The sequence below is a fragment of the Culex quinquefasciatus genome, chromosome 2 (genome assembly GCF_015732765.1).
Source record: "Culex quinquefasciatus strain JHB chromosome 2, VPISU_Cqui_1.0_pri_paternal, whole genome shotgun sequence".
NCBI lineage: Eukaryota > Metazoa > Arthropoda > Insecta > Diptera > Culicidae > Culex > Culex quinquefasciatus.
In genome coordinates, this window is record NC_051862.1 from 10189084 (window position 1) to 10214490 (window position 25407).

Here is a 25407-nt window from a genome sequence, read left to right on the forward strand (position 1 = left end):
GATCAACAGTGGTTTCAATTCGAAACTTAAAAATTTCAGAGCTCATAACGAACAAATCAATCTTATCATCAAGAAATACAACTGCACCAAAGTCAACGTACTCGTTCAAATTAGAGATAACCTTATCTCGCTCATAAAAAGAAGTCAAACCAAGCCTCTTGATTAAATAACCAAAAAAGTGCTGAGTAAAGGTACCTATCATAAAACATTACTCAACTTAAACTATAGAATTAGCATTACACTTTCCGCGTACAGTTAAAGTGACTAAGGCGGAAACCTTTGAACTTGTTCAGAATCGTATGGTTACACGATGACATCACGGACGACGACTAGGCATCGAGTGACAACGAGTCTATCATTACCCTCTCGACACTTCATCCGGTAGATTATCTTGTTAGGGTGGTGAGAATCACTGTTGCAGCAAAAGAAGCGAAGCTTTCATCGACAATCACACTCTTCTTATATTTATATCCGGTTACTTCTATGGCATTGATCATCTTTCCTGTTGGTAGACACACAATTACTAACAGTAGCGACGGCCAGCAGGTCATTAACAGTGCAATTGCAAGTTCAATGGGGTCTCCCTTTAAAACAAGCGGTGAGTGGCGTGAGCACTTCAATCAAAGCGATACTACTATTTCTAAAGGTACTGATTTTCAGCAATCACGTGCGCGCGCGTGACTTTGGACGTTAACCGTTGGACTGCGTTGTCGTCGTCGTCGTCGTCGCACGAACTCTGCTCATAAATTAAGGCTAGTTTAAAGCTTCTTGAGTGCTTCGGCGGCCTCCTCGCGGCAAACGCGATCGTCCTCGCTGCGAACTTCCACCTCGGACGCCTTCTGGAACCACTGCTTGGCCTTGTCCTTCTGTTTCAGGGCCAGGAACGTCTTGCCCAGGTACAGCTGGTTCTGGCTGTAGAAGCCGGGCTTCAGGTTCTCCGCCTTCTCGAAGCATTCCAGCGCTTCCTCGAACGAAGCCGACGGTGGGTTCGACGACACGGAGTTGATCAGCTTCCGCGTGACCCATCCCAGCTCGGAAATCTTAAAGTTGAACTGGCCCAGCATGTGCCAAATGCCCGGATCACTGTCGTTGGCGTCCTTCGCCAGCGAAAAGTGCTTCTTCACGTTCTCCAGCTGCTTGACCCGTTCCGTCGTCCCATCCAGGCTGCTCTTTTCCGATAGAATCGCTCCGAACCATTTGTTCGCACCGAAGCTGGCCCCATCCAAGGCGAGGGCCTTCTCGGCGTACACGAACGCTTCCCGCACAAACTTGGCCTTCTCGTCGGCGTTCTGGGTTTGCTTGGAGATGAAGAATACGACACGTGCCAGCCGCCACTGCACTTCGACCGAGTCTTTGTCCTGAAAGTTGAGTAGAGTTATCAGTGCATTGCTGAAGAAATTGGCAAGTGCAGTTCTCTGGAAATTACATGACTAGATTTTTTAAAATATTGCATTTGCCTTCAATTTTATTAATTCAAACATATTTTAAATGTGAAAGTTTCATAATTAAGTTCTTATCCTTTCTTAATTATTATTATAAAAAAGCAGCTTTTTTTTGTTTTGCGTATATTTTTGACCTTCTAAAAGCAATAAAAAAGCATATTTTTAGAAAATTTTAGATATGTGAGAAGTGAGAATCATAAATATAGAATAAAAGTGTCCAGAAAAAAAGAAACACAAAAAGTGAAGATAAATATACTGCCGTTCTACGCATAATTGTCCCATGTTCAAAAAAGTGCAACTGAGAAAAATGCGATTGAAATTTTTCGACCGATTTCTGTGTTTCTACGCATAATTGTCCCGTGGGTTCCTATTCGCCCTATGTGTCCCTAATCGCCCCAGTTAGCAGTTTATCACCCTTATTTGTGATCCTCTTGCTATACAACAGGTAAACAAGGCATAATGCTTAGTAAAACTAATGATTCCGTGTAAGAAAATGCGTAGAAGTTCAACGATGGGACAAACAGACTTGGTGTTGTTTTTGATGAGTTTCCGAACAAAGTACCAGATTTTATGTGTTTTTCTTAAAGTACACATCAGACTAAACTTAAAAATGGCATAAAGTCAAAATCGTCAAAAACTGACATGGGACAATTATGCGTAGAACGGCAGTATAAATCTCAAGCAAAACATGTTTAAATTTATTTTTAAAAAATCTTTGAAAGACTAATATTCAAAAATGTTTAAATTTATAATTTGTCTAATATAACAGAAAATCAGATAATTTGAAGCATATTTGAATTCATACTTAAGGTTAGAGACCCTTATTTTGAGAAAAAAAAATAATTTTGTAATTCGATTATCTCGAATGGAATTTTGGCGATGACTTCAGATAAACTATTTCAATTTCAATTTGTGAAATCCCTCGATTTATGAAATTTTGAATTTAAGATATTCTATTTTTTTATTTACAATTTTAGAATTTCTAGATTTTGAAAACTTTGAATGTAGATTTTTTAAATTTTTGATTTGAAATTTAGTTCATGAATGATTGAATTCTATTCTTTTAATTAATGAATATTGGCATATCTTCAATTTAAAAATTTCTCAATTTTTGTTTTGTAATTTTAAATTTACGAATCATTCATCTTTTTTAATAATTTTGAACTTTCAAAATGATGAATTCCATTTTTTTATAATTTTTTAATTTTTGATTTTTGGATTTTTAACAAAAAACATGTTTTAAATTGCTAATCACATTTAACGTTGATTAAAGAAAATTTTAATTTTTTATTGTATTTTTATTTTTCATTATTTGAAATTTTTTGACGCTTTTTTAATTTTGAGCATTTAAAATTTAGAACAATAGAAAATATTTTATTTCTGATTTTTTTATTTTTGGAATTTTTATAACACAAAATATTTTTTTAAATTGCTGGTTAAATTTATTTTTGAATTAAAATTATGAATTTTTAAAATTTATTTCTTGACTTTTTTATTATTTATGAATATTTGCATTTTTAAATTGAAAGGTTTCTTATTTTGTTATTGAATTTTTCGAATATTTTAACTGAACTTTTTGAATGTTTGAACTCTCAAAATATTGAGCGTTTAAATTTTTTAATTTTGAAATTCCAAAAACTATTTTTTTTAATATAGATTTTTTTTCAAGATAAAAGTGCATTTTTGAATATCAAAATTTTCGATTTTTTTTATTTAAAGATTTTGAATGCCTGCTTCTATATTTTGTTAATATCTGAATTTCTGCATCTAACGTTTGTTTGGTATGACTTTTACCTTTGTTTTACTTCAATCTGAGAAAAAAAAACAAAATCCGTTCTTATAATTCCCGGCATTTGAGAAAAGTCTGTACGGGACCTTTTCCTTGACCGTTTCTTGATCGTTTTTTTGTGTTTAGTTCTGCGTTTTTTTCGAATTTCCATACCAGCCTTAAAATATCAAAAAAAATCATGATATATCATATTTAGTTTTAATTTAATTATTTTAAAAAGGAAACGTTGTATTGCACATGTTTTTGAAAAACTTAAAAAATAGCAGCTTTTAAATTTATAAAATTTAATTTTTTGTTTGTTTTGCGTCTATGTCTGACCTTCTAAAAACAATAAAAAAGCATATTTTTAGAAAATTTTAGATACGTATATAAGAAGTGAGAATCATACAAAATTGAATAAAAGTGTCCAGAAAAAAAGAAACACAAAAAGTGAAGAAAAATATAAATCTCAAGCAAAGCTTGTTTAAATTTATTTAAAAAAAAATCTTTGAAAAACTAAATTCAAAAATGTTTAAAGGAGAATGGGCAAATTTGGTCCAAGGATGTACACGAACGAGACCAACTTTTTTCGAAAGATCTCGCCGAGACATGAAAAAAAGTCTTTTGGACCAACTCTGTAAACCCCGGGGTTCAAAAGTTACATGCTGGTGAAGTTTGAGCATTTTGGGTTAAAATGTACAAAAAATCGTATTTTTGCTATTTCTAAAATCATTCATAAAATCTCTGTTTCATTATGGATTTCGATTTTCTTGACTTCATTCGACGCGTATCAGCAAAAACTATGAGTTCTGATATGTCTTAGCATGATTGAAACATGATTTCTCTTGTTTTTATCCGTTTGAACCGTTTGTGCAAGAGGCATCCCATAGAAACAAGTCGAAACTTCAAGGTTTTGAAACCGGATCCGACCCAGACTGCTTCAGTGAGTATGGAAGGCTTCAGTGCAATGTTGTAACAACTTAATGGGATGGTCTGAGTCATCCGAGAACTCCTTGGAGTTAAGACCGGTGAGTCTACAGCCGTAACAAGCAAGATGTCGGCGGTTTTTGACCACGGATCATACCCGCATGGCTTCAGTGAGTATGGTAGACTACTATGCTGATGTGGTGGAGTGTCCTGGGTTCTCCTAGGAATCCCTGGAGTTAAGATCTGTGGGTCTACTACCGTAACAAGCAAAATGTCGACCGGCTTTGACAACGGAACATACCCGCATAGCTTCAGTGAGTGTGGTAGACTACTTTGCTAATGTGTTAGGATGTCCTGGGTCATCCAAGGACTCCCTGGAGTTATGATCTGTAGGTCTACGGCTGTTACAAGGACTCCCTGGAATGGTCCAGAACATCCCAACATAACAGCAATACAGTCTGCCATACTCACTGAATCTTTGCGGTTATGATGCGCGGTTAAAAATCATCGACCTTTTTCTTGTTACAGTGACCCAAATATCTAAACTCCAGGGAGTCCTAGGATGACCAAAGACATCCCAGCACATTAACAAAGCAGTCTACCATACTGTCTGAAGCTATGCGTGTATGTTCCGGGGTCAAAACCCGTCGACCTCTTGCTTGTTACGGCTGTAGCTCCACAGATCATAACTCCAGGAAGTCCTTGGATGACCCAGGACATCCTAACACATTAGCAAAGTAGTCTACCATACTCACTGAAGCCATGCGGGTATGATCCGTGGTCAAAAACCGCCGACATCTTGCTTGTTACGGCGGTAGACTCACCGGTCTTTACTCCAAGGAGATCTCGGATGACTCAGACCATCCCATTAAGTTGTTACAACATTGCACTGAAGCCTTCCATACTCACTGAAGCAGTCTGGGTCGGATCCGGTTTTAAAACCTTGAAGTTTCGACTTGTTTCTATGGGATGCCTCTTGCACAAACGGTTCAAACGGATAAAAACAAGAGAAATCATGTTTCAATCATGCTAAAACTAATCAGAACTCATAGTTTTTGTTGATACGCGTCGAATGAAGTCAAGAAAATCGAAATCCATAATGAAACAGAGATTTTATGAATGATTTTAGAAATAGCAAAAATACGATTTTTTGTACATTTTAACCCAAAATGCTCAAACTTCACCAGCATGTAACTTTTGAACCCCGGGGTTTACAGAGTTGGTCCAGAAGACTTTTTTTCATGTCTCGGCGAGATCTTTCGAAAAAAGTTGGTCCCGTTCGTGTACATCCTTGGACCAGCTCCCATACAAATTTGCCCATTCTCCTTTATAATTTGTCTAATATAACAGAAAATCAGATAATTTGAAGCATATTTGAATTCATACTTAAGGTTAGAGACCCTTATTTTGAGAAAAAAAAAATTGTAATTCAATTATTTCAAATGAAATTTTGGAGAGGACTTCAGATAAACATTTTCAATTTTAATTTGTGAAATCCCTCGATTTATGAAATTTTGAATTTTAAGATATTTTATTTTTTTATTTACAATTTTAGAATTTCTAGATTTTGAAAACTTTGAATGCAGATTTTTTTAAATTTATGTTTTGAAATTTAATTCTTGAATGATTGAATTCTATTCTTTTAATTTATGAATATTTGCATATTTTCAATTTAAAAATTTCTCAATTTTTGTTTTGTAATTTTAAATTTACGAATCATTCATCATTTTTATAATTTTTAGCTTTCAAAATTATGAATTCCAATTTTTTAAATTTTTGATTTTTTAGATTTTTTTTGTAATTTTTTATTGTATTTTATTATTCATTATTTTAAATTTTTGATATTTTCTTTTAATTTTGAGCTTTTAAAATTTAGAACAATGGATTTTATTTTATTTCTGATTTTTGGAATTTTGACAAAACAAAATATTTTTTAAATTGCTGATTAAATTTATTTTTGAATTTTAAAATTATGAACTTTTAAAATGTATTTCTTTATTTTTTTTTTACATTTTTTATAATTTATGAATATTTGCATTTTTAAATTGAAATTTTTCTTATTTTTTTTAATTGAATTTTTCGAATATGTCAGTTCAGTTAAAACTTTTTTGAATGAACTCTTAAAATGTTGAGCGTTTATATTTTTTTAATTTTGAAATTCCATAAACTATCTTTTTTAAATATTGTTTTTTTTTTAATATATGAATTAAGTTTTATATGAATTAAGTTTAAGTTTAATTTTGCCCCCTGATTTTTCAGACCAATTTTGAAGGGAGGGGGGGGGCGACATAAACTTTGAAATATATTTGCAACGGCCTAACAAACACAAAATTAAAGTGCATTTTTGAATTTCAAAATTTTCGATTTTTTTTATTTAAAGATTTTGAATGCCTGCTTTTATATTTTGTCAATATCTGAATTTCTGAATCTAACGTTTGTTTGGTATGACTTTTACCTTTGTTTTACTTCAATCTGAGAAAAAAAACAAAATGCGTTCTTATAATTCCCGGCATTTCAGAAAAGTCTGTACAGGACCTTTTCCTTGACCGTTTATTGAGCGTTTTTTTTTTTGTGTTTAGTTCTGCGTTTTTTCCAATACCAGCCATACCAGCCTTAAAATATCAAAAAAAAAAAACATGATATATCATATTTAGTTTTAATTTAATTATTTTGAAGGTTCTCAATTTCCTTGACTAAAAAATGTTAAAAGGAAACGTTATATTGCACATGTTTTTAAAGAATTTAAATAAATATTTTTTGGAAATAGATTTTTGATTTGCTGACTTTTTGGAAAAAAAAAACAAATAAACAAAAAAAAAGTTAGTTCAATCTTAAAACTAGGATTTTTTTCTCCTAGGAATAGTTTCAATTATTTCAAAATAAGTATTTGCATTTAATTAAATTTAATATTTCAAAGCTTAAATAAAACAAACAAACAAAAACCAAATTGGAATAAAAAACATAAAATATCAAGCAAAAACGGAACATCTAAATTTTAGCAAAACGGATTTTAGAAACTTAAATCGAAGTTATTATTTTTTCCTTTTGTAGTATATTCTATAAATCATTTCTTAAGTTATTTATTGATTCTTTAGCAAAAATGTAATGTTTTACAGTTTTAACTTTTTTTACGAGCCACATCTGATTACAAGATTTTTTCTATCAAAAATCGAATAAGGTCAGTAATGTTAGCTTGAAGTTCTAGGCAAATACAAAAGAATTGATATTGGGTTTCCTGTTTTCCAGAGAATTGCCCTCTCCTGCACCGCCACTTACACTCAGCTTATCCAGCAGCTCGAACGCATCCTGGTACTTGGCGTCGTCAAACAGCTCATCGGCCAACTTTAGCTCTTCCGCGGACATTTTAACTGGCTTTTAAAACTCGTCACTAATGGGCACTTTCCACTAGAAAAACTCACTAATGTACGTCCGTAGCACGTTCCGTTCTAGCACCGAATGAGTGGTGGCAACTCTGACGGTCTACTCGAAGCTGACTCGGGCGGGTTTTCCTCGCGAGTCCAAGTTCTCACTCTTACTTTTGTAGTGGCGTCGCGACGTCGATTGAGCCTAGTGAGCTTAAGTAGCGGCTAGTAGTCAGTCATGCAAACTCACTCACGACACAAACGCACACAACAACTTTGTATGATAAGAAAATAATCGCCTCTTGGACTCTGAGCCCGGTGACTGTTTCGTTTCTCGGACGATGAAATTGTATGAACAGCTGTATAATATGGTCCCTACACACACTCCAGGTTTGGCAGTTGTTGTGGAGGTGCGCAGGCGTGTGTTTGGCACGAAATTACCTCCCACCACCCACAATCACCCTACCTTCACCCTGTATAGAACATATCTCCAAAAAGTATGTCGTCGTCACGCCGTAAAAATGTGCCAACCGGCTTCGTGTAGTACGTACAGAACGAGTACGATGTCAACCGGTCCCTCCTTCCGGTTCTCCGTTTAATTCCCCCTCTCTCTTTCTCTTTGTTGTAACACCCAGTTAGTATCAGTGCGATGGTGCAAGAGCAAATTTGAATTTCACTAGAACAGTGCGGGGTGTCCAATACATTAAAGCATCAGCAAATTCTGGATTACTTTTCCAGAATAATTCAAAATTAATGTTGAAATTGAAATTATTGAAAATTTTTAATCCAGTAAACGTTTAAGATAACTTTTGAAACTAAACCCTCTCAATAGAAAATTTGATGTTTTGAAGTTTGACTTATTTTATGTGACTTTGCCATTTAAAAAAAATAATTTTACTGTGTAACATTTTCGTTATTTCAACCCTCTACAACCCAACCCCGCCTTTAGACGGGCTTCGGCTTTAAAAAATCACCAAAAATCCATTTTCAACCAGTTTTCAATCTTTTAAAAGCATTGGAAAGAAGAACTCTTAACATTTTAGAAAATGTATGGGTTGGAAGTTTTAGTTGTTTTATGTGACTTTGCCAATGGTTTAATAAATGTCAGTTTTTAGGGGCAACTTTGGCTGTGTTTTTCACTAAAATTTCCTATCTTTTAAGTAAAAAGAAGTATGCAGTAATTTTTCAAGTGTCCCAAACTATGGATCTACGCATTTTTTTTACAATTCAAATGATAATGGTGCCATTTTGTAGCAGAAAAGGTGAAAACAAACAAAAAATTGTTTAAGTTACTGAATTTAATAATAGCAGGTGGTAAAATACGCCAAATACTACCGAAAACAAACATAAACTAAACAAGAAATACTAAAAATGAAACAAGAAAAACATAAAACAAGAGAAGTAAAGTTTTTCGTAAAACAAAAGTTGTTCGAAATGACCTCCAAAAACGGGAAAAATAAAAAAAAAACGACAAAAAATAGGGCAGTAGAGGGTTAATAAGGCCGATGCAAATATTTAAAAAAGTTTTTGTCCCTCGACCCAGGCCTAGGTCAATGGGGTGGGGGGGGGGGGAAAAATAAAAAAATATAAAAATTTAAATAACAAGCCATAGTCTTCACATTTAAATGAAAAAAGTGTTTTAAAATGCATTTTACACTAGTTCAGTTGTTTTGCAATCATTAGTTTTCAAAAAATCAGATTTTGCATCGAAAATTTTCAAAAAATCTTAAGATTTTTTAATAAACCCAAACATGCTAAAAATTATTTTAAACGCAGGAGAATGTATTTTAATTTGATTTCAGCTGGTTGCACTTGAATTTTCATTGAAATTTTGAAATTTATCGTAAAAAATTTTTTTTTGCCCCCTGATTTTTCGGGCCAATTTTGAAGGGGGGGGGGGGAAGGGGGTGACAAAAACTTTTAAAAATATTTGTACCAGCCTAAAAAGTTGAAAAAAAAAAGTATTCCAATTAATAATAATTTAAATAATAATGGTATCGTTCTAAAGCCGAAGTGGCTTCAAAAATATTTAAAAAAAAACTATAAAGGATTACTTCATAATGATAGGAAGTGGTAGCCGAATACTATTTAAAAAAAAACAAACATAGACTGAACAATTTATATATGAATTAAAATACTAAAAATAAAACAAAACACGAGAAGTAAGATTTTCCTTAGAATATAAGTTGATCGAAGTGACCCTGAAAAAAATTAAAAAATTAAATTTAAAAAGAACAATTTTGATATTTTTTATTTGTTTCGGATCGAACAGGCACAGAACAATAAAATTAGTACATCGATTTTTAAATTTGAAGTATTCATTTAATTGCTATAAAATCTGCTGTCCCTATTCAGATTGTAGTCCCGATTCGCCCCAGTTGACGATAATACCCATTAAAATCAACTTCAAATATCTTGCGTCCCAACCAAAACAAGATAACTTTTTTGGATATTTTGCTAGAAATTTAAGCAAAATATGTCCAACTATTTCAAAATATTTTTTTGGGCCATTAGGTCTGGTTCTTAAATCAGTTGCCGGAGACTATTTTGTTGTTATTCAAATATCGTCGCTGTTGTGCAAACTTTTGACAACTGTAAAAAGATAGGACGTATCATAGATAAAATCTAAATCAATAAAATAAAGTTAAAATCATAAAAATGTTAAAAAAAAATTTATCGAAATCCGTGCGAGGGTTTGACATCAACTGTTGTCAAACAACCAAAACAACGGATCACACACACACTTCAAACGTTTGTTTTGATATAAAAGTGACAGTTCGGGGGTACAAACTAAAAAAGTTTCAAACGAAAATGTTATCAACCACCGGGGGTTGAGTGTATACCTCTTTTTGGAAATGTAACGTCAAACATCTTGATTAACCATAAAAAAAAACATATTTTCAGCTGTAAGCTCTTTGTTCCTGCGACCATAAAATAAACAACAAAAGTTTTCAGTTCTCTACGGAATCGGTCTTTTTTCTTTAATTTTAATTTTTGTATTTTTTAATCCAGCTGAAACTTTTTTGGTGCCTTCGGTATGCCCAAAGAAGCCATTTTGCATCATTAGTTCGTTCATATAATTTTCCATTCAAATTTGGCAGCTGTCCATACAAAAAGGATATGTGAAAATTCAAAAATCTGTATCTTTTCAAGGAATTTTTTGATCGATTTGGTGTCATCGGCAAAGTTGTAGGTATGGATATGGACTACACTGAAAAAAAATTATACACGGTAAAAAAATGGGTGATTTTTAATTTCACTTTTTGTTACTAAAACTTGATTTGCAAAAAAACACTATTTTTAATTTTTTTTTATATGTTTTAGAGGACATCATCATTTTCCTGTTTTTTAACCTTTGCATGGCAATATCTCAGCAACTAAGGGTCGTATCAACAAAGTTCAATAAAGCAAAATATAGAGAATGTTCTCAGCTTTTCAAAAATATTTTTTTCAGAGGTGGGCAAACACGGGCACTAATTTAAAAAAAAAGCAAAAAAAACTGCGACAATTTAAAAAAAAAATAACTAAAAATGCCTATAACTTGAAAACGGTGCACTTTATCAAAATTTCACTAGAGTACTTTTTGATTTCAAATTCTATTTTACATCGAAAAATGAAGTTGACAAATTGTTGCGACCAAGGAGGTATGATTTTTTGAAAAATGTGATCTGTGACTCAGAGGTGTCAATGTGTTAAGAAATTTTCGGCTGGAAAGCCTTATTTGAAAATATAGAAACAATTAACAACAACAAATAAAGAAGACAAAAAAGTTTTATAAATAATTTAGAAATCAAATAGACATTCAATTGAAAGAAAATTTTTTGAATGTATTTTTTTTCGATTCTGAACCAAAATGCCAGTATTCGATCATCTAATAAAATTGTCTATCCTTAAGGTGTGAGTTATCAATTGATAAAAAGTAAAATTCTACATCCATCAACCCCTCGTTCAACAAATATTCTTTACAGGTAAGCCTGAAATTTCCATGAGTACTTTCATAGACGAATGCGCATCGTGCGCTTAGCGGAAATAAAAACATTTTCACCGACGATCTCCACGTCAATTTGCCTAAGCTTCGACGCCACGCCACCCCAACCGTTAAACGTTTTGCATGCACCGGTCAAACAAAAAATAATGCCTCTTTTGACTTTACAACCGACCGTGGCAGATGACAAAATCGCTCCACGCTGCTGCATAGAACAACTCGCGAGTAAGGTACACCGTAATTGGCGATGGACAGTTAGTGGGGGGTGACTAATTTGGAAGTCGTGGAAGTTTTTTTTTCAGGCTCGCGCGCGCTATTGGGTATGGCAATTTCAAGAACGCGAGCGCCGGTGTGTTTGTAATGCGACACCATCATGCCGTTGAACCCTTTTAAGTGATGCCGGCGATATCTGGTTTGAAAAGCTGCAAGCTCATTATAGGATTGGTCTCTAATTGGGAATTGCGCGGCTTATCTTTATCGGCAGAGGGTAATAAAATGACTTTTCTTAATTTTTCGTACCAAAAACTCTTGTATATATTTGTAAATCTTGCCTTCTTAAACCATAATGTGAAAAAAAACAATCGAAAAATATCAGTACAAATCAATCGACTTTAGAGAGCCCTACAATTTCTTCAGCAGCTTGGCGGCCTCCTCCTTCGCTTGTTTGTCGTCCTCGTTCAACACGACCACGTTGGCGGCCAGCGCAAGATATTCTTTCGCCTTGTCATTCTGCTTCAGCGCCTGGCACGTTTTGCCCAACATCAGATGGTTCATCGAGTAAAAATTAGGCTTCGTTTTCTCTGCCTTCTCAAAACAATCCAGCGCTTCCTCGTACGTTCCGGACGGTGGCGCGGCGAAAATCGTCGAAACAATCTTCCGCTGGTACCACGGTAGATCCGCAAGTCCATAGTAGAACTGTCCCAAGATGTACCAGCTGGTGGCGTCGTTCGGGTTCAACTCGACCGCCTTCAGCATGTGCTTCTTGACGTTCTCCAGCTGCGTAATCCGTTCCTTGATCCCGTCCAGTCCACTCTTGGCGTCCAGCAGGATCGAGTACCACTTGTGGGAGGCGTAGTCCTTGTCGTTCAGTGCCAGCGCATCCGTTGCGAACTGGAAACTCTCGCGGATCAGCTCTTCCTTCTTGGGGCTGGGGGCGCTCTTGGACAGGTTGTAGATGACGCGGGCCATGCGCCACTTGATATCGTAGGATTCCGGTTCCTGGAAGAAAGAAGGAAATGTCGTTGAATTGAAATTTATTAATAAACCGTCGATTAATTAAATGCACAAATTTAACCTAACATTAAAACTTTTAAATTATCTGAAATCATAACATAAAACAAAAAAGGGTATTTTTATCTTTCATGGGAACCATCCACCAAATAACCAAAATCGTGAAAACTAAACAAGACTCAGAAATTATCAAAAAGTTCTTAGATGGTGATTTTAAAGTTCGAAAATACATTTAATTTAGTCTTGAACAAACAACCAATTATACCTTTAAAATAGAATAGAAAAGTCGAACTTTTATTACAGCGAATAAAAATATTACTAAATATATTTAATTTCCTAAGATAAACTGAAAAACTATTATGATGATACTATGATACTCTTCTTCTGAAAATTAAATCAAATAAATTTAAAAAAAAAGTCTGTTTAATTTAGTTGATTTCAACAAATTTTAGTTAAAAAAGCCCAAGTTTGTAAAAAATAAAACATTTTGATATGAGAATAACTGCTATCAAATGATTATTTTCCTTGTGATAACTTTATGACTCCGAGAATGTGTTTTTACTTTAATTTATTTTTTAAGAACATCATTTAAATTTTTGCAGCATTCACTTATCAGATAACGCTGTAACAATTTTATGTTAATGTATGTTTTGTTAACAATTCTGCAAATGGTTAATTTCACATTTTTCAATTTAAAACTAATAGAATTTACTTTAAAAATCTATATGGATGAAACATTTACTATGTTGTTATTTCAAAGAATTGATTTGATAAAATTGCTAAGTTTTCAAATTTCGGAAGTTAGTGGAATGTTTACAAACCGTACTAATTAAGGTCTCTATTTTTAAATCAAAATCAATCAAAATGCAGTATTTTTTATGTGATGTCCTAGGCAAGTTCAAATATGTGAGTAAAAAAACAAATAAAACATAGCAAAAGTGAATTCGTTTTCGTTTTCGTTTTACGGAGCAAGGTGGGGGACGCGGCCTCAAGTCAGTCCAAGTCCGGTTTCTTGTGGAAAAAAGGGTAGTGGCCGAACTAGTATTGCATACCAAATGAACACCACCGGAAGATATAGGGGATCGGGAGGGGGAAGGTGAAAGAAAATTAGTGTAGGTGTGAGTAGTAAGAACTTGGATGACATGAGCAGTTACGGTAATCTAAGTTTAACACTGATGAAGGAAATCTGAAATTATGATTCAATCAAAAACTAAATTGAGATTTTTACAAAAGGAACCTAGGATATATTACTAATTTAATGGAAATCAAATAAATTTACTGGAAAATTAAAGATTTTTTTTTTTGGCGGAGCGAGGTGGGACAGCTAGGATCAAGTCAGTGAATGTGTTAGCCTGTGAAGTGCCACTTACACCCCATGGGGAGCGGGGAAAGAGGACATGATTGGGTAGGTTATAACGAGATTGTGTATGTGAGAGTGTGTCTTGTTGTAAATATTCTAATTTGATATTTTGACTCTATCGCCGCTCCCCACAGTTTCATAAAAACACCGTCTGCAAGAGCAACCCAAAACTAGTTTTGAAGGTTCTAACTGTTTAAAGTAAAACTGTTAAAACTCCCAAAACCAGGATCAAGTAGCACGTGCAAACGGAGTACATTTTCCATACGCTAACGGACTTTTACTGATTGACAACTTGACTGTTCCAACAAAGCAATAAACGCAAAATTAATTTTAAGGGAAAATGCCAGGAAAACTTTTTTCAATGGAAATTACTGTATATATAACCTGTAAAGTTAGGAAAAATATAAAGAGTCGAATCTCTGGTTGTCAATAACTAAAGGGACCATCGAGACAGATAAAATAAGAATCCAAAAGCCGATTCGATTAGAAAATCTAAGCAAGGTGTGATCGTCATTGAGATCATATTAACAAAAGAAAGTTTAAATAAAATCAGATAGACCGTCAAAATAGAGAAAAGTTGGGATAAAGAGAAATGGAAAAAAGAAAGCATCGAAAAATGAAATTTGAAGAACTAAATAAATCTTCTACAGAAGGAGGAATACATAGAGACATTGACAACCAGTGAGCCGACTATAAATAATAAAGACAACTAAAGTCACATACCTGATGATGGGTAATACCTTGGGTAATACCCATCTTACCGATCACTGGGAAAAAGCACTTTTTGCGGGAGCTGCAATTGCTTGATGGCCTACATGTCTTGGCGATCCCCAGGTTGAAGTTTCAATCGCTTACAGCCGCATCCGGAACATCACGCAGACGCTGTAGTTTCTCATCGTCCGTTTAGTGTTCGTCTTCCTTCCTTCTGGTGTAAGCTGCTTTCTTTGGTTGTTCTGGTTTTATTTCTCGATCTTGATCTGGAACTGGTTCGAAAAGAACAGAAGAAAAAGGACAGCAGTATCTTCGTTTTCGTTTCGTTTTACGGAGTCAGTCCAAGTTCGGTTTCTTGTGGAAAAAGGGTAGTGGCCGAACTAGCATTGCATACAAAATGAACAACACCGGAAGATATAGGGGATCGGGAGGGGGAAGGTGAAAGAAAATTAGTGTTGGTGTGAGTAGTAAGAACTTGGATGACATGAGCAGTTACGGCAATCTAAGTTTAACACTGAATAAAGAAAATCTTAAATTGTGATTCAAAGTAAAAAGGCCCGGAATAAATTAAATTATTAGTTAATTAAATAAAAAAATGTAACTTATCGGAGATCTATACTAAAGAAACCTATGATGTATTCCAAATTTAAAGGAAAAAAAAATACTAGAGAACAAAAGATGAAAACTATCTGCCGACCTGTCGCGTCTGTCAGTAGTCCTGTCGTACATTACAAATAGAAACAGACACTTCGACCAAATCAACTAATAATTTAAATCCAATTATTCATCTACGGAAACCTAACTAACTTTAATCAACAACCTAAACTAAACTGCCTGAATGTAAATTTAATCTCAAATCCTCAAATGTTTTATTACAACGCCAAATAAGGTAAAGGACCTTTATAAACCAGCCTTGCCGCTTCCAAAAACCAATAAACATAAATGAACAGTTCATAAGTTGAACACTCGTCATTAAGACGACTATTTCGTGCATTCCAGTTCATTAGGGCACACAAGCTTTGCAAACAAGAGTGTATCTCTATAATACCTTATGTAAACTGTCATTTAAGTGAAGGAGACACACTCTTGTTCACAAAACCCATGCGCCCTTTTGAAATGTTAGGCTCCATTTGATCGTCAAGGCTCCAGTAGACCCTCGATTCGCAACAATGGTAGATACAACCATAATCCGTCAACCGTTAGTTCAACAGATTAACGAATTTTGTCCGATGTCATTACATTATTGATTGACCGAGACTCTATGGAAATTTTGACATATCAAAATAATACACAGCTTATAATATACTTATATATCTATGTTTTCTGCAGCCCTACCAGGCCTAGAAGAGGCATCTGTTTATTGTGAGTAAGCGCTTGTTTTCAGAGTTCATTTTTCAATTTAAAAGGGAGGGAGACTATTTGCTTCAATGAACTCCTACTTAAGCCCTGGGACCATCTCTAACACTGATCACTCCTAGCTAGGAATTTACACCTAGACACAATGTAGAGATCCGATCGCAAGTGTTGGCCGGATAATTGGGTAATATTATCAATATTTAATTTTATAATTGAGCCAACCCGCTAGCGGCGACAAGATCCTTACTCATGCCCAAGGATAAAACATAGCAAAAGTGAATTGAAAAGATATGAAAAACATAAAACAGTCATTGTGATTAAAGATTATAGAATATACTTTGAAAAATAAAAAAATATTACAAGCTAAAATAAATGAATACAAAATTACAAAAAAAGATAAGAAATACAGCTCAGAGAGAGAAGGAGCGAATAAATAAAAATTTTCCATTTACCAAAAGTTGCTCAAACGAATCTTAAACAAAGTCTTAATAATTTACAAAGTATTAATAATTTACAGTAAAAAAAAAGTGTGTTTTAATCCGAACAAAAAATAATAAATTTCATTAAATTTTAAAATTTTGACTAAAAAAAATAAAATCATTCCAAAACTGATAAAAATTTCCCAAATAAAGAAATTTTCATTATTACTCTTCTCATTGAAAAGTGCCAGCGACAAAATTGGGCGAAAAGTTCATCGCCCGGAGATCGCGAGTTGGCGCGAGCGAATGAACACCGCGAAAAAAGATTCGGGGGTGCATTGGGGTTCAATGATCATTTCGTTATTCGGTTTAATAAGAAAATAATTATTTTTTCGTGAATATCGCTACTTTGATGAGATGTAATTAATTTTTACAGTAAATTAGGCATTGTTACATCAAATTTGACCTTTCAATCGCACTAGAATGGCCAAATTGTAAAATAACAATGTTTGCCAATTTGACCGTTTTACCCCCAATTCCCCTTGTAGAACAAAAGAAAAGTTCATCCGCGGACTGTCAGCAGCGCGCTGTTTTGTTTGCTAGATCAACATTTGGAAATGTCGAACGTTGAAGGAAATCGCTCAAAAAATGGAAATTAACCGATTTCAAATGTTTTGGCCGCAAATGAAAGGTAAGGGTGGCTAATTTTTGATTCCGATCTGTAAAACTTGCTCCGGCGAGGGTTCTGGGCACTGCGGCAATCGATTTTAACGGCGGGTTGCTTCCGGTTGCATTTCATTTGCGGAGAAGGTTTTTCAATCCATCAGGGGCTTATTGGGGGCAACAGTTTCGGTAATCCGGAACTTCTGGTAGGTTTAATACTTGCAGTGTTTAGCATGAAAAACAAACTTAGACTAACCACTTTTTTCGAAAAATCATAACTCCTCGCCATTTTAACCGATTTCAATTGTCTTATACGCAAATGAAAGGTGATAAGTTAGCCTTTCAAAGAAAAATAGTAAGAAGTTTCAAAAATCTAGCCTAACATATGAAAATGGCGTATGAAACTTTAAAATGCCGTTTTGACGGTGTCTGGACCAAAGAGCCTATGTCTGGAAATATTTTTATCGGATTTCCCGAACATTTTTACATAACATACTGAAAAATGGGAGGAGTTCATTAACAGGATTCCAAGATATGATTTTTTGAAAATAAAATCCGTGTTTTTTGACGCGCCGCGCTCAAAAACCGAAGAATGACGAAATTGGCAAAAAATCATCTTTTTTCACTAAAACTGCGATAACTTCAAAATTTCAACGATGACATGTCTGGGTACCAAAAGTTGCGTCTTTTAATTAAAACAATTTTGATCCCCAAACATCTATAGGTCATCGCTAAAATTTTAAAGTTATCGCAGTTTTAGTGAAAAAAGTTGATTTTTTGCCAATTTCGGCATTCTCCGGTTTTTGCGCGCGGCGCGTCAAAAAACACGGATTTTATTTTCAAAAAATCATATCTCGGAATCCTGTTAGGGACCATGCATAAACCACGTGGACAATCTAGGGGAGGGAGGTATGGCGATTGTCCATGCTCCATACAAAAAAGTTTTTTTTGTATGGACAATTGTTCACGAGGGGGAGGGGGGGTTTGGTTTTCCAAAAAAGGGTCCACGTAGTTTGTGGATGGTCCCTTAATAAACTCCTCCCATTTTTTGGTTTGTTACGTAAAAATGTCCGGGAAATCCGCTAAAAATATTTCCAGGCACAAGCTCTTTGGTTCAGACACCGTCAAAACGGCATTTTAAAGTTTCATACGCGTTTTTCATATGTTAGGCTAGATTTTTGAAACTTCTTACTATTTTTCTTATCATCAACTTATCACCTTTCATTTGCGTATAAGACAATTGAAATCGGTTAAAATGGCGAGGAGTTATGATTTTTCGAAAAAAATGGTTTTTGCGAAAATCGACGAAAATTTCCATTTTTCAGACCACCCTAACACGGCGTAGGTCACCCTAATGGCCAAACAAAAAAATACGGGTCGAATTATTTCGGCCAGGGAACCCTCAGAAAAATTTTGAGCCCGATCCGAGCACTTTTGTTTTTTCCATGCTGTTTTCGTGGGGAATTGCTGCATATAGATCCCATTGATCACGCATGATCTCAGGGGGTACCGGAAAACAAACCCCGTAATGGCGGACAATAGGGTCCTAAAGCCCTAAGTCAACACTAAGGTCCGCGTAGAACGAGCTGTGAAGTAGGACCTTTTTGTCAAGAAGGGCCACGATTTTTTTTTTTCAAATTTCGATTTAAAAATCGATTTTAAATCTTTCTCGGTCGTACAAAGTGTCATTGTACTCAGAAATATAAGCTCTATCGTTGTGAACAATAATATCACAAATTTAAGCTTCACTTTAGGACCCAATTGAAACATATCAAACGAAATATTTGAAACCAAACCTGCACAACAACATACAAACAGAAAAATGAGGCGTTATTTTGTATTCAATAGTCTAAGTTTGTTTTTCATGCTAAACACTGCAAATATTAAACTTACCAGAAGTTCCGGATTACCGAAACTGTTGCCTCCGAATAAGCCCCTGGTGGATTGAAAAACCTTCTCCGCAAATGAAATGCAACCGGAAGCAACCCGCCGTTAAAATCGATTGCAGCAGTGCCCAGAACCCTCGCCAGAGCAAGTTTTACAGATCGGAATCAAAAATTAGCCACCCTTACCTTTCATTTGCGGCCAAAACATTTGAAATCGGTTAATTTCCATTTTTTGAGCGATTTCCTTCAACGTTCGACATTTCCAAATGTTGATCTAGCAAACAAAACAGCGCGCTGCTGACAGTCCGCGGATGAACTTTTCTTTTGTTCTACAAGGGGAATTGGGGGTAAAACGGTCAAATTGGCAAACATTGTTATTTTACAATTTGGCCATTCTAGTGCGATTGAAAGGTCAAATTTGATGTAACAATGCCTAATTTACTGTAAAAATTAATTACATCTCATCAAAGTAGCGATATTCACGAAAAAATAATTATTTTCTTATTAAACCGAATAACGAAATGATCATTTAACCCCAATGCACCCCCGAATCTTTTTTCGCGGTGTTCATTCGCTCGCGCCAACTCGCGATCTCCGGGCGATGAACTTTTCGCCCAATTTTGTCGCTGGCACTTTTCAATGAGAAGAGTAATAAAAACTAGGATTTTCAATACATTTTCAAACGTAGATTTTTCAATTTTTTGTCAAGTGAGACAATAAGGCTTTCTAGTCAGAAATTTACCAATACATTTAAAGTATGTTTACATTACAGCTGGACGATTGTTTGCATCAGGTTTCCTATCTCTTTCTAGCAAAAGTTTTTTGTCAGGCGACTTCTAGCTGGTTTTTTTGACTGACCGCCCGATATGTCAGCCAACATACTTCGCAGGGCTGTGACAGCTACAGCTCGATCATTGTTTGCATCAGGACACTGTGACGAGAAGTTCATCATTTTTGAGTTAAATTATATTTTTTTCACTGGGCCTAGAAAGCCTTATTCTAAATTATTGAATTTTTTAGCAACAGATCGGATTTCGTTTTGCAAATTTGTAACAGTACTATAACTAAAACATTTAGCTTGATATTCACTTATTCATATATTAATTTGTGTTTTTTATTTGGCTATTTCCAATTGAATGGGATATACTTTTGAACTTTTCCGAAAACTGGAAAAAGTGTTCACGTGGTTTATTGCCCTCTCGCCTTTAAACTATGAATTAAATTTGTAATAAGGCTTTCTAGGCCCAGTGAAAAAAATATAATTGGGTACTAAAGCCCTATGTCAATTTTTATGCACAACGGTAAAAAACACGATTAAAAACCATTTCTGATCACTTTTTTTCATTTTAATGCAAATTTTTTTTTTTTTTTGACTAGACAACATTTTTTCGATGGATCAACTATGATCCCCTTGGAAAGAGCTGTCAAGTAGGAGCTTTTCTGTCAAGAAGGACCGCAATGTTAATTTTTCAAAATTGATTTAAAAATCCATTTTAAACTCTTTGTGGTCGTACAAAGGGTCATTGTACTCAGAAAAATAAGCTTTATCACTGTAAACAATAATATCAGCAATCTAAGCTTCATTTTAGGACCCAATTAAACTCAAAAATGACGAACTCCTCGTCACAGTGTCCTGATGCAAACAATGATCGAGCTCGAGCTGTCACAGCCCTGCGAAGTATGTTGTCTGACATATCGGGCAGCCAGTCAAAAAAACCAGCTAGAAGTCGCCTGACAAAAAACTTTTGCTAGAAAGAGATAGGAAACCTGATGCAAACAAACGTCCAGCTGTCATGTAAACATACTTTCAATGTGTTGGTAAATTTGTGACTAGAAAGCCTTATTACCATTCCTGCGCCATTTTTTTTTTAATTATTGAAAATTTAAAAATAAGCTTTTGACTATATTTTAATTGGTTTAAATTTATTGCAACCTTCCACATAAGAAACTAAAGTTTTGATATCGTTTTTAATCTCATTACATTTAAAAATAAAGTTCTGAAACAATTTATTCGAAAAAAGCTCTGCAAAACAAATTCCTTAATAATAGATTGGCAGAAAATGAACAAAATAAAATATTTTTAGATTTATAAAATGTGAAAAAAGTGTTCATAGTTTAAACGATCACTTTTTCACATTTTTTTTAATTTTTTATAATTTCTATAATTTTGAATAAAATTATTTTTTTCAATTAGCATTTCATTTTTTATTGTTTGTATTTTTGGTATGCTCTTAGTTTAATCAGAATCAGGGTTTTCCATACAAATTTACACACATGCATCACATAAGACCAATTTTAAAATTTTACTTTGCACATCAGCTTTATGGTCAAATTCATACTGACATGATATTTTTAAAAAAATCAAAAACTCAATGAATTCTGAACAAAAATTTGTATAAAGTGCATCTTTTTATATCAAGTTAGGATTTTTCAAAATTCCGCAAAAATAAATCAATCAAATTTAAAAATTATCAAAAAAAAATATAAACTGCCATGAAATATTGCCCCTTCTAACTATATTTTATACTGCCTACTAGAAAAATAAAAATACAGATAAATCAAACATCTACTCACCGCGCTCTTGACCAGCAAATCGTACGCCTCCTGAAAGTTATTCTCGTCGAACAACTGGTCCGAGTGCTGGATCGTCTCGGCCAGGTTCTTCGCTGCCGCTTCGGCCATTTTGCTGTCCGCTTTGGGGTCCGCTGCCGCGGGGGTTCCTTTCTTCTTCCACAACGAGAACGATGCAATCAGCGATGTTGTTGTTGTTGTTGTTGTTGCAACGGGGAGTCGCGCTCTTCGTACAGTCGGTTCAATTTGCTGAAATGGGGAAGGGAGGGGAGAAGGGAAAGCAAACAAGTTTAAATTGAATGATTGACCTCAAAACTTGTGAAGCAATTTGAAACTTGCGATTAAGCCAACTATGATAAGCTAAGCCACTTCACTGATAATAACTGACCAAGGATTAAGACTGTTATCGCTCTTTTGAGCTGTTATCCTAAATCGAGTTTCGAAACTCACTTAACTTGTGTCGCAGTGGACTTTGGACTTATCACATCAGCTGTTGCACTATTTACTAGTTTAAGATATCGAAGTGAATCGAATTTATAGAGATTAATCCTTTGAACTAAACAGTAAAGATAAGCAAGGAAAATTACCGCCTGTGACTCACCGTTTTTCCGGGCAGCAGTCGCAAAAGACGATTCTTGTGCAGCTTAGCAAGTCCCAAACTAGTGCTGCACTTATTCTTCCAGCTCAGCAGCAACGATGAGTGTCTTAGTGCCAACACACTGGCAATCAGCAGCTGGCGGCTGTGCCTGTTCAACGCTTGAATTACCATCCTCACAAACGTGTGCGCAAAACGAAAAACGAAACAAAATCGGAGTAGGCTGAATAGTCACCGCCAGAAGGGAAGACAATAATATTGTTATTTACATAAACGACACTTCCACTAGCTAGTGACTGCGTTTAAAACGAGTTGGCCACTGACACATGAACGGAATGCAGGCGCTAACAGGACAAGAAGAGGTGGACTTTGAAAACAAAACGCGACGGACTTTACGATGATACACCCTTACCAAAAATCATGATTTTTTGAGTTCCAAATCCCACTTTTCATACGATTTTTTGAGTTCAGGTACTACAACCATAAAAATGGTTATATGGGTTGAACTGAAAAATTCGTATGAAAAGTGGGATTTGGAACTCAAAAAGTCATGATTTTTGGTAAGGGTGTAAACAAAATGCTGGGTGGAAGTGGGTGGTGTGCGTGCGGGAGAAGGTGGCTTACGCACACCACTACTAATTTGCAACGTGCATGCAACGCACACAACTGTAAATTTACATCAAAGGCAAATAGATTAAACATCAAAACAGTTTAACAAATAATAGTATTATAATATTATAATAGTATTACAGTATTATAATACTAATACTAGTATTATAATACTAAAGTATTATACTAAAGTATTATAATACTTAAAAAAAATCTCCGGCATTATTAATTTGATTTGGTGATTGAGAAAACACGATGTATTTTCCGAGTACATACATAAATGTGAAAATTATTGAACTCGATCGTAATTTCTAAATCATGGTTTTGATCTACAACAGACAGACGTTTTTTAAATTTTTCAAAAATTCCAAAAATTTGTATAATTTTTGAAATTTCTAAAATTTAAAAGGTATTCTAAATTTTCCATTTTTTTAAAATTTTCTAAATTTTCTAAATTTCCTAAATTTTATTGATTTCATAAATTATATAAATTTAGAAAAAATTATAATTTAAAAAACTATTAGTTTTAAAAAATTATAAATTTAAAAAAAAATATTATTTTAATAATTTTAAAATTTTATAAAATTTATAAAATTTATTAAATTTATAAAATTTATAAAATTTATAAAATTTATAAAATTTATAAAATAAATAAAATTTATAAAATTTATAAAATTTATGAAATTTATAAAATTTATAAAATTTATAAAATTTATAAAATTTATAAAATTTATAAAATTTATAAAATTTATAAAATTTATAAAATTTATAAAATTTATAAAATTTATAAAATTTATAAAATTTATAAAATTTATAAAATTTATAAAATTTATAAAATTTATAAAATTTATAAAATTTATAAAATTAATAAAATTTATAAAATTTATAAAATTTATAAAATTTATAAAATTTATAAAATTTATAAAATTTATAAAATTTATAAAATTTATAAAATTTATAAAATGTATAAAATTTATAAAATTTATAAAATTTATAAAATTTATAAAATTTATAAAATCTAAAATTATTAAAATAATATTTTTTTTAAATTTATAATTTTTTAAAACTAATAGTTTTTTTTAAATTATAATTTTTTTAAATTTATAAATTTTATAAATTTTATAAATTTTATAAATTTTATAAATTTTATGAATTTTATAAATTTTATAAATTTTATAAATTTTATAAATTTTATAAATTTTATAAATTTTATAAATTTTATAAATTTTATAAATTTTATAAATTTTATAAATTTTATAAATTTTATAAATTTTATAAATTTTATAAATTTTATAAATTTTATAAATTTTATAAATTTTATAAATTTTATAAATTTTATAAATTTTATAAATTTTATAAATTTTATAAATTTTATAAATTTTATAAATTTTATAAATTTTATAAATTTTATAAATTTTATAAATTTTATAAATTTTATAAATTTTATAAATTTTATAAATTTTATAAATTTAATAAACTTTGTGAATTTTATAAATTTTATAAATGTTTTAATTTATAAAATTTATAAAATTTTAAAATTATTAAAATAATATTTTTTTTAAGTTTATAATTTTTTAAAACTAATAGTTTTTTTTTTAAATTATATTTTTTTTTAAATTTATGAAATCAATAAAATTTAGGAAATCAATATAAATTTTATAAATTTTAAAATTTTTATAAATTTTATAAATTTTATAGATTTTATAAATTTTATGAATTTTATAAATTTTATAAATTTTATAAATTTTATAAATTTTATAAATTTTATAAATTTTATAAATTTTATAAATTTTATTAATTTTATTAATTTTATTAATTTCATTAATTTTATTAATTTTATTAATTTTATTAATTTTATTATTTTATTAATTTTATTAATTTTATTAATTTTATTAATTTTATTAATTTTATATTTTTTTAAATTTTCTACGAAACGAAACTATTGGCACTACGCCCCCCGGGGCATGGCCTTCCTCTAACGTGGGATTTCTGCTCCAGCGCCTCTGACGAGACAGGAGAAACCGGGACCGACGTTTTACTTCACCATCCGATAGAAGCTCAGTGGATAAGGCGGGAATCGAACCCGCGTCTCATAGCATCATCGGGATCGGCAGCCGAAGCCGCTACCCCTGCGCCACGAGACCTAAAATTTTCTAATTTTTTTTAAATTTCTGAATTTTTATTTTCAAATATTCAAAATTTGTTAAATTTGTTAAATTTGTTAAATTTGTTAAATTTGCTAAATTTGTTAAATTTGTTAAATTTGCTAAATTTGTTAAATTTGTTAAATTTGTTAAATTTGTTAAATTTGTTAAATTTGTTAAATTTGTTAAATTTGTTAAATTTGTTAAATATCTTATATTTCTGAAGTAATACTGCTTTAAAAAATTCTAAGATTTTTAAAAGTTTTACAATTTTTTAAAAAAATTTAAAGCTTTCTAAAATTTTGAAAGCATTTTAAATTTTCTAAAATTTCAAGAATTTTTAAAATTCCCTAAAATTTGCAAATTTCTGATATTTTTA

At 32.5% G+C, this 25407-nt stretch overlaps 2 protein-coding genes across 2 annotated transcripts; both read right to left on the reverse strand.

Moving 5' to 3' along the window:
* Window positions 1-436: 436 nt before the first annotated feature.
* On the reverse strand, window positions 437-7890 carry LOC6040175 (regulator of microtubule dynamics protein 1). The gene is made up of 2 exons (XM_001849570.2): window positions 7414-7890; window positions 437-1358 (listed from the first exon to the last, which is right to left on the reverse strand). Exons 1-2 carry the CDS (start codon window positions 7498-7500, stop codon window positions 759-761), a joined length of 687 nt encoding a protein of 228 aa, XP_001849622.2. The 5' UTR covers window positions 7501-7890; the 3' UTR covers window positions 437-758.
* A 4099-nt stretch (window positions 7891-11989) lies between these two features.
* On the reverse strand, window positions 11990-22659 carry LOC6040200 (regulator of microtubule dynamics protein 1). Its single transcript, XM_038257490.1, has 3 exons — window positions 22282-22659; window positions 21684-21929; window positions 11990-12702 (listed from the first exon to the last, which is right to left on the reverse strand). The coding sequence occupies exons 1-3, from the start codon at window positions 22447-22449 to the stop codon at window positions 12106-12108; spliced, it is 1011 nt and encodes a 336-aa protein (XP_038113418.1). The 5' UTR covers window positions 22450-22659; the 3' UTR covers window positions 11990-12105.
* Between the last annotated feature and the right edge of the window lie 2748 nt (window positions 22660-25407).